Source organism: Puma concolor, chromosome E3, assembly GCF_028749965.1.
Source record: "Puma concolor isolate L17-30 chromosome E3, mPumCon1.1.hap2, whole genome shotgun sequence".
In the NCBI taxonomy this organism is placed as follows: Eukaryota; Metazoa; Chordata; class Mammalia; order Carnivora; family Felidae; genus Puma; species Puma concolor.
Window position 1 is genome coordinate 32,646,264 of NC_141682.1, and position 13,927 is coordinate 32,660,190.

Genomic DNA, 13,927 nt, shown 5'->3' on the forward strand with positions numbered 1-13,927 from the left:
GTTATTTAAAAATGCACGCACACACTGATGGTGGTAGAACCAGGTACAAATCGTACTGAAATGGACTAAGTGGGGAGAACATCGTTAGGCTGGTGTTGGGAGATTTGGGATGCTCTCTTCCATTTCAGCATATGGTACTTTTACAATTTAAAGGTGATTTAAAAAAAAAAAAAGCATGGAAACCAGAGCTTTCTCAAGAACTCTCCAGCTGCCTAGTCACAGCAGAATCCTGCCCTGGCATCCCACCTGCATGCATCTGAACATGAAAGCATCCAATTCCACATCAAAGGAGCAAATCAAGCCGCAGGATGCTGGGCTCATGCTAAAAGCTCAAATGCAGATCCTTCAAAACCCACCAAAAGCAAACCTACATGGTATTCTCATCATTAGCTTAAAAATAAAAGCAAAAGCAAAAATGGCAAATGGGAATGGTAAATCATTCTTGTAGTGGATCAAAGTATTCTAGTTTTCAAACTGCAAACAAGAGGTGCCTGGGTGGCTCAGTCGGTTGAGCGGCTGACTTCGGCTCAGGTCATGATATCACGGTTCGTGAGTTCGAGCCCCGCGTGCGGCTCTGGGCTGACAGCTCAGAGCCTGGAGCCTGCTTCGGATTCTGTGTCTCCTTCTGTCTCCCCCTGCCCCTCCCCAACCCCTGCTCTGTCTCTCTCTCTCACTCTCTCTATCAAAATTAAATAAACATTAAAAAAAAAAACCTGCAAACAAAACTAACTCCCACTTTGGCACTGAAAGAAACAAAAAAACAATCACAAGAGACTTGAGCCTTCTACAAGCCCAGGTGGTTTCAGAGAACTACCCCTTTCACATCCCTACTGCTTAGAGTGTGGGTCAGGAACCCAAGGCATCAACAGCACCAGGAGCTTGTGAGAGACACCTGCTGACAGGCCCCACCCAGCCACGATCGCCATGGGCACTGGTGGAGACATTCGGGTTTGAGGAAGGCTGCTCTAAACCTCTACCACCACCAGCCACCTTGGCTACACCCTGGAATTACTTACTGGGGCAGGGTGGGTTTTGCTGCCAGTGATTTGGACGTAATTGGTCTGGAGGGGCAGCGTGGACAGGTTTTTCCTAGGGGACGGTGGTGGGGGGGGAGCTCTGGGAGGGTTGGGTAGACACAGTTTTCAAAGCTCCCCTGGTGAATGTTAATATACAGCCAAGTCTAAGCGAGGCATTTAGCACTTCAACCCCAAGAATTCTTTATTAGAAAGTTAGTTACATCTGAGCAACATCAGGCTAGATCAACTCCAGACAATGACTCTTTGCAAGCTTGGACGGAGGCATAATTTACTTCCACGAAAACACTAACGACCATGGCTGGCTTCTCCTAAGTACTTACTCAGGGTACTCACTGCGCTTAGCCCTCTTCATTCATTAGCTCTTGAATAGTATCTGTAAGAGTGAGAAGATTATCCCAGTTTTCTACATGAGAAACATTAGGGGTACAATTACCACCCGAAATCACACAATACAAGTGGCCAAAGTACTTGCATGACCTTCAGATGGAGTTTCTCACTCACCTTACCCTACTCTTGACCTTGAGAAGGAGGGCTCCAATGCAAGACTTGCCCCAGACCATTACACTACGCTTCCTGCTAAGAAGAGCCAAATCTACTGGAATACAAGCAAAAATGTCAGCCAAAAGTTTAAAATCTTTACATACATACGTATATATACATACACACATATATATGAAGATATCTATATATCTGCCCCTCCATTGTCACACCTACAGGTTACAGCCAGCTGCATCTGGTCTCTGACTCCATCCTTCACTGAATTTCGGAAGCATTAAACTTCAGGAAACCGGCTCCCCCGACCATCTTGTCTCCAGCCCCGACGTGTGCGTCTTCTACTCCTCCCTGCTCCACCCCATGCACTTAACTCTCCTTGGCTGCTCCGGGGTAAGTCATAAAGGACTGTCAGCCGCTGACAAGGGCTTGTGGAGAATGACGAAGAGCACACCTTATTCAGCTAATGCGACTCAGCCAAGTGTAAGAACCAGCGACCTTGGGGAAAGCAAGCTTCGTGTTCAAGGGGAAGTGAGGGACAAGAGCACCAGAGTAGGCTGGCACACACAGCGGGGGCTCCACAGAGAATTCAGTGTGGTCATGGTCTAGTTCTTGGCTAAGGACTCTCAAGGACTCAAGCAAGTGAAAATGGACCAGAAGGCTCTTCAACACCCAGTTGTGATGGCACATTTGCAAGTGGCATTGAAATGCCTCCTAGAGGTGTGGACGTTGGTGTTTCTAAAGCCCCCCTGGTGACTATGGTGGGCGGGCGGGGGGGGGGGGGGGGATTGGGCAGAGACACCAGCAGTCCTGGTGGCCAAGGCAGCCCCACACCCTAGAGCAACCTACATCCCATTGTCCTTTCAACTGTCCTAGGACCCTTCACATGGGTGCAACGTTCATCTACAGTCTGAGTCTACAATTCATTTCACATACACACAACATACTAGTTTTTACCCAAGAATCCACCCACGTACACTCTGCTCTGTCATTTTCTGTTCTTATCAAGAATGCCTGGTGATCTTCTTACTGTACTGCCTTTAAAACCAAATTCATGCGTTGTCAGTAGGTGCAAGCACTCAACCGCATCATGTTCTCCATCAAAGCCATGCCCGGCCAATAATATATTGAAATCTACCTTTTATTACATGTTACTTTCCTCAGCCTTCTCCTTCATAGTAGTTAGGGAGTTATACTCAATTTTAAATAATTAGCTCCCATCCATAGGTTATTGTAACTGTGCATTTCATTGCAGTAAAGGGAACCTTATCAAAAATTTTTTCCCAAATATTTATTTTTAAAAAAGAATTGAGATTCTTCTAGAGCCTGAGAACCCCAAGTCCACAAGATTCGGTGACTGCTGACGAGGTCAAATTATCACTGGACATTAAGATCCAACCAAGGAAAGACAGAAAAGAGGACGTAGGACCTGCGTGTGACCTTCTCAACGCTGAGTATTGGACTCTTGGGATTAAAAACATCATCAGTGTGGGTAGGGCAGCATCTATATGATGAGCACTGGGTGTTGTATGTAAGTGATGAATCACTGAATTCTACTCCCAAAACGACTATCGCACTGTATGTTAACTAGAATTAAAATAAAGACTTGCTAAGACAAAACAAAACCATCAATGCCTTCAGATGGACGTTGAAGACACATTGTGTCCTTTTCCACAAAAAGCATATTCATCTCATTTTTCTAATTTAACAACGAGAAAAAGGCAGAGACAGACTTAGGGCAGAAACAGATTTAAAGCCTTCATAGAAAGCCAATCAAAGTCTCCCAGGGGACAGCGAGTGGAATGACAGGATCGAGGCTCCCAAGATCCTCATCCAGCCCTTCCCTTACAGATGGTGTAGTACAGTTCTGGCCACCAACAGGACACTGTCACAGCAGGCAACTACTCAGCAGCCCCACAGGGACCAATAAAGGGACGCTGGGCAATAAAGGGACGGGGCGGCAAAAATCACACCGGGAGGAGCTGAAGGTCAAGTGAAGGCCAGTGAGAGGCCAAAGGCTCTGAGGTACTCACTGCAGGGAGAAGCTGGGATAAGGCAAGAACCCGCAAGCTCTTGTTCTAGCCTCGGCATCTGTAGCCACCCATGGCCAATGCGCCAGCTAAGAAGAAATTAGGGACGACGTAGTGAGCGTTTACAAGGAGCCTGGAACTCTGCTCAGGGCTTGAGGAGCAAAAAAGCTCATGTCCTTGTCCCCACCAACTTAGGCCAAAGTGCAACAGACAGGATTTATCTGCCCATCGCCGCATGGCAGTCAATCATGGCCTTCTGCTCGCTGCTGCCCACAACAGGCCCAGTGGAGTAGAAGATGTTCTACCTGGATATCAGGACAAAGTCTCTTCTCTTCAGAGCCCGCATGAGGCTTGGCGTTAGCAGAGGCCCTCTTTACTGCTACGTGCCAAGGCCCTGCCCAAGAACACTAACAGAGAGGACACGGGGCCAAGGGCAGAGCGAGGACCTCCCCAGAGAACCCGGGTCCTGAAGAGAGGGACCGGTCACATCAACATAAAATTGCCCTGTTGATCCAAGCTAGTTTGGTTCAGGTTCCTACAGCCAAAAGCTTAGTGACATTGGTTAAGATTATCATGCATCAGTTCACAGACAGGGAAAGGGAGACGTGAAGATGTGCGAGGTGGCCCAGCCAGGGGAAGGGTCGCTGCGCTGCTTCCCCAGCCAAGGGTCAGACACAGCCCTGGCACGCCAGCCATCACTACAACACATCACACAGCATCCTGCTTTTCGTCCTCCCACAGGAGGCAGGGAAAGGACCCAGGCACACCCACCACCTCTTCCATTTTCAATAGATGAGGAACCAGAGGCTCCGAAGTGTAAAGGGAATGGCTCCATCACACAACCAGCTACACGTTCTTGTTCGCACACCAAACGTCCGGAACAGGAGGTAAAGGTGTGACCAAGAGTAATAGTGGGGCTGGTGCTGACGGAACACAGGAAGACAAGGCCTCGAGCAGGGCTCCGTCAACCCACCGGGTTCTCCTCAGGACATGGCCTTCACAGTCATGACCAGATGCGCGTCCCTTCACGGACCTGACAGGTTCATGGTTAAGGCAGCGATTTTACTTAGGTATGGAGGAAACACAACTCACTCCAATCCGCTATTATCCAAAAAAAGAAGCCTGGTCAGATAGGACTCAGGATTGTTAACAGAGAAGACCAGTTACAAAGAGGCCCAAGTAACAGAAGGAATGTATTAGTTCATGTAACTGCCAAGTCCAGAAGAACAACAGCTTCCGGAAAGGCTGGATCCAGGAGCTCGAGGTCTATCATTACAACCTGCCAGGTTGTCTCCATTTTTCACTGTGTTGTTGCCATTTGGGGTCAGGATCTTCCCACATAGCAGCAAAGACTGCACCCAACAACTCCTGGCTTATAGTATAACCTTCTCAAGAAGGCCCTCAAGAAGACCTCATCAACCTGGCTACATGACCTTCTGTGAGCCACAGTGACCAGGAAACAGAACAAGCCGGCTGCCCAGGCCTGGTCCACCTACCCTGCTCTGGAACCCAGCTGGGCAGTGGTAGGGTCGTTTCCACCGAATCACACACAACGGGAACGAAGAACCACACCCACCAAGAAAGACTGGGATAGGGTCTACCCCAGGGGGTGAAAGAATCCTGGTGGGCATGGAGGGCAGCCTCCAAACTGACCTCCAACGACCCCTGCCTCGTGGTCATCACATTCATGTGTAGACTCCTCCCACACTCAACCAGGGTTGATCTTTGGGACCACAGAGAACAGTGAACCTGATAGGGTCTCACTCCCAACATTAGGTTGCAAGAGACACCGTGGCTTCCGGGTGGGGGAGGTGCTCTCGCTCTCTGCTTACTCACTCCGGGAAGCCAGCTGCTGTGTTGTGAGCAGTTCTACTCGAGAGGCCCTTGTGGCAGGAACACAGGCCTCTCACCAGCGGCCACACCAGTGAGCTCAGAAGCTGACCCTCGAGTCCCAGCCAAGCCATCAGAGGACTGCAGCCTTGTGATCGACTCTGACGGACCACCTCCCAGCTGAGCCATTCACAGATTCCCAACCCACGAGAATTGTAGAGGACCCTGGTTTTGCGTTTTAAACGGCCAAGCTTAGAAATAATTTTTTACACAGCAAAAGCTACCTAATAAAATGAGCCTAAACAGACAACAGGCCAGCAAGCGTCCAACAACCCAGGTCACTTGCTTCTCTCCCAGGCAGTTCTCACGGAAAGGTCTTCTTCCTGTGAACACCTGTCTCATCACTTGAGCATTCTTAATTCAGTAGGAAGGGAGGCAATCATTTAGGGAAGGAGATTCACATGCCCTGACGTGCTGCTGACTGTAAATACGTCCACCTCAGGACTGAGCAGCGGCTTGGGGCCCTAAAAGCACTGGGCTGGTTTAATGACCTTGTTCTTGGCTGAGCCACGACAGCACCAAGGAAAGCCATTAATTTTGAGCAAAAAGGAATGTGATAAAATGCTGGATTTGTTCTGGGGTTTTTCACTTGTGCAACCACACTCAGAGCCAGTAAAACACACATCCACACGAACACCCTGAGTACTCCAATATATACAGCAGAAATAATTTCACCTCTTAGGGTTTGAAAGAGCCTAGCATTTAATTCTTTCTGCACCACTGCCATTAAAATTTAGGTTTTGATTAGGTAAGGTTTCTTAGTAATGTAATTATTGTACTAAAGAAAAATGATGGTAACATTTACTGAGCATTTATGAGGCACATTTACTGAGCCGACATATGGGTTCTCATTTAATCCTGCAACAACAGTGAGGTACAGGATTTTCTTATCCTCATCTGACAGCTAAGAAAACAAAGAATTTAAGGAGCACCTGGGTGGCTCATTCAGTTAAGAGTTTGACCTTGAAGGGAGTCTGGGTGGCTCAGTAAAGCATCCGACTTCGGCTCAGGTCACCATCAGGTGGTTTGTGGGTTTGGGCTCCAAGTCGGGCTCTGTGCTGATGGCTCAGAGCCTGGAGCCTGCTTTGGATTCTGTGACTCCCTCTCTGTCTGCTCCTCCCCCACTCTCTCTCTCTCTCTCTCTCTCTCAAAGATAAATAAACATTAACAAAAAAAGAGTTTGATTCTTGAATTCAGCTCAAGTGATGATCCCGGGACTATAGGATCGAACCCCATGTGGGGCTCTGCACTGAGCATGGAACCTACTTAAGATCCTCCCTTCCTCTCCCCTTCCTTCCATTCACACCCTCTCTTTTTAAAAAAAATTTTTTTTTAGTGTTTATTTATTTCCGAGGCAGAGAGAGACAGAGCATGAGTCGGGGAGGGGCAGAGGGAGAGGGAGACACAGAACCCAAAGCAGGCTCCAGGCTCCGAGCCGTCAGCAGAGAGCCCGATGCGGGGCTTGAACTCACAAACCATGAGATCAGGACCTGAGCAGAAGTCGGTCGCTCAACCGACTGAGCCACCCAGGTGCCCCCACTCACACCCTCTCTTAAGTGAGGGGGAAAAAAAAAAAGTTTTTCTTTTCCACTCATGGGCTAAAATTCTCCCCAGAATTATCAGGTCCTGAAACACACTTACTGTAAAATACACCTAACCGCTTGTGTCTAGGGCCTCATGTCCTTTCAAATACAATCATTTTGTCCTTTCTGTTGCATACGACCATCCTAGTTCGCAAACGAGGAAATGCACACTCATTCCCACTAAGAAATCACCCAGAAACACACAATCTGCAAGCGATGCAGCGGGGACTCCAGGCTAAGCCGACTCCTGGCACAACCCAAGAACGACCGAGAACAGAAGTCTGTGGCTCAGAACCAGAGTCTCTATAGACGCCAACCTTTATTGTAAGCAAACACAATGATAACACGGTTTCCTGGCGTGGCCAGGCTAAATGGTGGTCCAGGGGAGAAAACCTAGGACTGGACTCATCATAGTCCTTTAACTGTCGGATGCTCTTGAGAGGTCACTGTAAAACATGAAGACGTTCTAATTAAAGTTAGATACGGGATCATGGCACCACCTCTCGAGGACATGTATGTAACAACTCCATTAGTGCCACATCACCCAGCAGCACCAGGGCAGTAAATGCTGCTATCGGTTACCGAGCTCTGGACTCCCCTACATACCCAGACAACCCACCTCCTGGTTTTATTTTTAATGTTTATTTATTTTGAGAGAGAGACAGAGAGAGCACGCACGCACAATCAGGGAAGGGGCAGAAAGAGTATGGGGAGAGAGAACCCCGAGCAGGCTCTGGGCTGTCAGGGCAGAGCTCGATGCAGGCCTCAAATTCAGGAACCGAACATGACCCTGAGCTGAAATCAAGAATCAGACGCTCAACCGACTGACCCACCCACGTGCCCCTGGTCTTATTTTCAAGTAGCTTTAAAGAACCACCAATGAACTGCTTATCTTACCTACAAAAGGCAACAAACCCAAACTCAAATGTCCAACAAATGGAAGTTATTTTAATGTGGGACATTAACTCAATGAAAGGCCACATCCGGGCATGTAAGTCATTAACATGAAATGGAAGTTGTTCAGAGAAGCAGACTGACAAAGCGGAGTACCTAACGATCTTTACACGTGAACAAATTCAGGAAAATCCACATTTTTATCCGACTGGAGATTATGAGTTTTCTTTAATGAAATATAAACTAAATCACAGCCAAGGAAATAAAATGGCTCTTTAACAAGAAGAGGCTTAACCTTACTCTTCATCAGGAAAACGCAGACGAAGATTCTGTCAGGGCCACTTTTTCCCGGTGATGTTGTCCGGGACCCACAGGGGGGGGACGCGGCCCCTTCGGGCCCAGATGGGCCGGAGCAGGCCTCTTGGCTGCTGTTCCAAGGTACACGTTGGCCCAGCCTCCGAGGAAAGGGGACAGGTGCCCTCCACTCACCTTAGAAAACTATGGCACCTGGACCCAGCAATTCTACTTCCGGCAGTTTTTCCAATAAATATAGTCATAGGAGAATCAAGTCACAAACGCAAATCACTGCGGCATTACTACAAACACCATCATCAGCAAAGGGTCACAAACCACCTCCAATGGCTGGCAGTCGGCACGTGGGTCGGATGAACTCTGGCGCAGACCGAGAAATGTCAAGAGCTTTCACACAGCCGGCAGGCCCCCGTGCACCCCCACAGAACAAGCTCCGTGAGGCCAAGTGAGTGCACTGTACAATACACGACCACTTTTCATGAAGGGGGGAGGGGGGAGGGGGGAGGGGGGAGGGAGGAGGAGGTGAAAAGAAGAAACAAAGTGGCCACATGGAGCTAAGGAGTGTCTCCAGAATCGCTCCCACGGCCCGCCTCCGGGGGGCCAGAGGGGCGGCTGGGGATCACTTAGCCCTACCTACTGCCCCTCGCGTTTTGAACTGTGGGCACACACATCATTCGGTACTTATGCAAAAAGTTACATGAAGGTTTCAAATGCGCTGATTTCCGTTGGTTTCTTCCTTTTCTTTTTTTTTTTCATTCCAAGCGCCAGTGAAGGCCGTGCCTGGGTTCTTACCCGGCCGCCGCCCACGCCCGCCTCTCGGGCCCTCCGCCCCCCTACCTTGCCAGCGCCTGGACCTTTGTGACGTGCCGCTCTTCCTGCTCAGCCACCTTCTTTTTCAACGCGTCAACCTCCTGCCGGAGTGCAGCGGAATGCTCCATCTCACCGTCGAGCAGGTTCCGCAAGGACCTGGGAAGAGGGGGCCCGATCCGTTCAGATGCCGTCGGCAGAGTCCACTGGGCCAGAACACAGCTGTTTACGCAAGTCCTAACCCCTCCGTTTTCTCCAGGGGCCCCCGCAAACTGGAATCTCGCATCAGGGTATTTACAGAGATCCCAAACTCGGCTTAAGGGCCTCAGAGTAAGGAGGAGGACGTGGCCCGGGATCTGTGTCCCCGACAGCCCATAGGATGGGCCCATCAAGGGGAGACAAAGAGTTCAGAGAATCCCAGGCAAGCCCCTTTCAAGGCATCCCACCCAAAGGGGCGGCACATTAAGGGAGACCATTTTGTGACAGTCACTCCAGAAAAGAGACAGGAGCGGGTACCAGGACAGGCCACACGCGTCCTCTGAGACGTCCGTGAGGAATACCGACAGAGGCCCACCCTCAACTCCAAAGCTGCCCCAACGTACGCTGTAACCCTGCCCCTTGCCATCTCCAGGTGAAAAAGACGGATACAACGTTCTATGGAGCGGTCTAGTTAGACATCGCGTGGATCCCGTTTCACACTATGTTTGGGAGCTCGCCCTCCAAAATACGTCCATTTGTTGGCCACCCTTGGTCTTGCAAAGCAAACAAGATGGCAGCTCTTCCAGAAATAACCACAGGTTGCCGCCAAGGAGTGAGCCATACATGGTTCTGATGGTCTCGTGGACCTCAAATGGCTATTTCTGGCAAACATGTACTGACTTTGGGGCACCTAACATCCTAAATCTGTACACATGCCAGCTGATACCAGGATAGATGCACAGGGATGGCGGTGAGCTTGGCACGCACCCAGCCCTGTCGCTCATTCAACTCTGAGGCCTGTGTTCCTTCAGGGTTTTGAGAAAATTCCCTTCCTGGGGCCCGGAACCCCCCAACACAAACATGGTGTGGTTCTTGTTTTTGTTTTCTGGAAAGGAGAAATTAACAGACAGGGACTATTTTTCTTCATAAGGTAAGACAAAACCTATGGCTTCTTGCAAGAGAACAGTTCCAGCTGCAGCAAGGAAAAACAATGCTCTAATATCTACAAGCCCCTCCTTTTAAAGCCCCTCCTTATTTTAGTTGGACAATCGTGCTGTCTAAAGATCTCTTTTTTAAAAAATTATCTTTTGTTTTTAGAAATCATGCTTGTTTGCTTTTATGGGTTTCCATACAGGATGGGGAAGAAGCTTGGGAAGCAGGGCCCAAGAGGAGGTTTAAAAAGGACAATTGTGATGGGTTGGCACCACGGACACCGAATTCCTACTCTGAGGGAAAGAGTGAGAAAGGCCCAGGAACCCGCACGTGCAGGCTCACGTGGGCACCTGCCCGAACGCCCCAGGACGCAGCACTGTCAGGCTCATAGAAGCCTCACCGACAACTGCGGGCAAATCCTTCCACCCACCGCCCTGTAGCCAAGACAAGGTCTTGGCGGTTGAGAAGTTCACGTTCAAGGCAGCCAGGTGGCAACGACGTGGCCATCTACCATTGGTTTCAACGGGAAACCACACACGAACAGAGCCCTGCTCCTTTCTCCATCTGCAGGGGGCCTTACTCTGATCAAGCAGCCGGATTCCAGCCTGCCCTGGGTACCCCCGATTCGAGAAAACTAAGTGTCTGAATGCTCAGAACACAGAAAGATAGGCTCTCAGTTTGAAGATCATTCTAAAGACTGCTCTAGGGGGGGAAGGAGGAAGACTTCAAGGAGGGGAGAACGTTCTCAAGCGGACCTTGGTGATGGCTGTGTATGTCCGCAAACACCGAAAACCACTCAACTGTACCCTTTAAGTGGGTCGATGATGTAATGTGTGAATTGTATCCCAGAGGCTCTTTTACAAGAGAAATTTTTTAAAAGACTGCTTTACCAAATTCTTAGTTTGTTCCAAGGTAGAGCCCGGATCGTAAGGTTTCCATCCTCTGCCAACAGTAAAGTGGCTCGTCTCACACTAAAAGGAACCACCGATCACAATTCTGTCACCCAAGCACGCTTCCCTCCGTCTGGGACCCCCCACGTTCCCCAGGTGGGACGTCGGAGAGACGACCCTCCAGGCCTGACGGTCAGGCTACCTGTTCTCTTCCTCCAGCTCGTCTTTCCGGGTCATCATGGCCACGATGGCTTGGCGCAGCTCGTCTGAGGGAAGAAAGCACGGTTGAGATTAACCAGCAGACCCCGCGTGTTACAGCTGTCCCCTCACAGACATGCATCGAGTGCTATGGAGGGCAAGCTGTCTAGACGAGCTCCCCTTTTCCCTTTCAAGATTAATTCCTGTACAGTCTGCAAGACCCAACGGGCCCAAGCTGATCACTTCTCAGCCCCACGAAAACGGGAGGGCGGGGCCGCACGAGGAGCCTGGAGGGCTCCCCTCGGTCGGCTGCTACGGGACGAGACGGCCTTGCAGCTCCTAAACTCGCTGTTCTGAGTCCCTGCTACTGGACAACATCCGCTCTGAACAAGGATCCCCCCCACCCCCAGTTATAGCTGTTTATCAACAGAGGAGAAAGAGCCGATTGAGAGACATAGGGCTCCACGCAGACCTACAAATACTTACCCGAGTTTACAAAGAGATCTGGTCTAGTCCTACATGGCTCTCTCTAGTTCGTACACAGGCGACAGTGTAAAGGGGTTGCCTGTCCAGTGCACAGTCCGTAATTATTTATGGGGGCTACTCTTCTGGACACCTTCAACTTAAGAAAGCATGGCTAGAACACCATGCTTTTAGATTAGCCTCCGAGTTTCTGATCTGCAAACATAACTGTTGTCTCAACCCATCCTCATGTCAAAGACGTCGTTCACCTATCCCTCAGATCTCAAGACCCAGACCTTCTGGATTTGTTTTGTTTTTCAACCCCTGACAAACCTTGTGAATGGTTTCCCCCCTTGGGACTGGCTGCTAGGAAGCTCCCAGCCAAAACTGCCCATCGGGGAAGTGCTCACATCCGTGTGGCAACCACAATGTGCCCTAACCCTCCCCCGCCCCTCTTCTCCAACCTGTATCTCCACCTCGGGCCAAAGTACTCACAACCTGTGGCACGTTGCAAAGGCTATCTTAAGACGCTACTTCAAATCCTCTTTTGGAAAGAGATAGGAGTTTTGGTTTCTTCCTTTTAGTTAAAATTGAAATCCTTCGACTTGCCAAGCTCTAGTTCAGGGCCCTTGGCACTATCTCATTTAATTCTTTATGCACATCTAAGAAATGCACGTCACCATCCCTGCTCCCGGGGTATGAAGAAACTGCAGGAGTGGAAAGAGAAGTGGGGGGGGGGGGAGACCAACAGGTGGGTCCTCTGGGTCCCCTCATACTCAGAATGCCCAGGGAGAAAGACGCCCGCCAAAGACCCCGAGGCAAGAAATGGGGCCACAGGACTAATGCTGTCCTCAGGCTGCAGGAGGGAAAAGGATATTCCACGGTCCGGGGCTCAGGGCAAGAAAAGGAAGGAAAGGTATTAGAGAGGCTCCTCCTCAGCCTCTAGAGGCTGCTCCATTTGGATGAGGTGGCAACAAAGAAAGAGACCGTCCTGTCTCTAAAAGCAGAGCAGTCCCCTGAGCACCACATGGACACAAGTAGGAGGTCATCACCCTGACTCCCCCATCAAGCTTCTGACGGTACGAAACCTGTGCATTGTACTGGGACAAAGTGGACCCTGTGAGGTGTCAGTGAGGAGGGAGGTCTGAGGTGTCCCTGTCCTGGGTCACTGAGGGGTCAGTGCGGAAGACCCCAAACAATCACTGGGTCGACACGTAGGCACTGAGCCCGTACAAGGTACAAGCACTCTTCTTGGTGAAGGGCAAGTGAGCAGAACAGACCCACGTCTCTGCCTGCAGGAGGCCTCCTCTCTAGCAGGGGAGACAATCCAGCCAACAGGCACACGGCACCGAGGGTGGTCAGGGATGCCAAGAGGAAAGGAAAGCAAGGCCAAGGGCAAATGAGGGGACAGCAGTGTCACTGCACACGAAGTGCTCCGGAAAGGACCCTCCGAGCAGAGCCGGCCACGCTGCTACATGGAGGAAAAACATGCAACATGGCAAAGAGCACATGCAAAGGCCCGGAGACCGGTATGAGCTTGGTCACTGGGCCAGGGGGGCGGGGGCACTCCTCCAAGGGACGGGGGTGGGGAGACGGAAGAAGCAGCACACCAGGAGGGCCGAATCCAGCAGACAGAGACCCTGCCAGAGTCCGGGGGCATGGAGGGAAGATGCAGCACGCCGCCCTGAGTTCTAGAAACTTCCCTTCTGGAGGACTGGATGAGAATGCCAGCACCCCCGGCAAAGCATTTGAGGCCCACGACCTCACCAGGGCCACAGAGCAACTTCATGGGTCCCTATCTTCCAGTCCTCTTACAGACACGCCAACGAGACGAAGGAGATTCAATGCCGAGAGCAGCGAATTCAAATCCAGATCCATCCAATTCCAAACTCTGTGTTTGACCCCAGAGAACAGTTAACTGTTACGAGTCACGTGCATAGATGTAAGAACTTGGATTTTATCGACGCCTCACAGGGACATTAATCCATCTTACAGTGGAAGTGCACACTTGGCAGGTTACGTCACACAAGCACACACGTGTGAACGTCAGAGCCCTGCCCTCGGAGACGGGAACCAGCACGCAAAGCAGATAAAGCCGAGGAGCTTGTACCTGCCTCAGCTGTGCCCTGCCTGGAGTTACAACAGCCCAGAGCTCACATATTCGTTCATTCATTCATCGGTCAGCACCTACTGGGCACCCA

General features: G+C 50.4%; 1 protein-coding gene across 4 annotated transcripts in view; it reads right to left on the minus strand.

Annotated features, from left to right (window-relative positions):
* The window catches only part of SNX29 (sorting nexin 29), a 497,953-nt gene that overhangs the window by 364,287 nt on the left and 119,739 nt on the right, over positions 1-13,927 (minus strand). For all 4 annotated transcript variants that reach the window (XM_086691204.1, XM_086691206.1, XM_086691205.1 and 1 more), the window contains 2 exons: positions 11,269-11,332; positions 9,076-9,204 (listed from right to left, as the gene is read on the minus strand). In XM_086691204.1, coding sequence (XP_086547330.1) covers positions 9,076-9,204; positions 11,269-11,332 — 193 coding nt within the window. The remainder of the gene's footprint in view (positions 1-9,075; positions 9,205-11,268; positions 11,333-13,927) is intronic.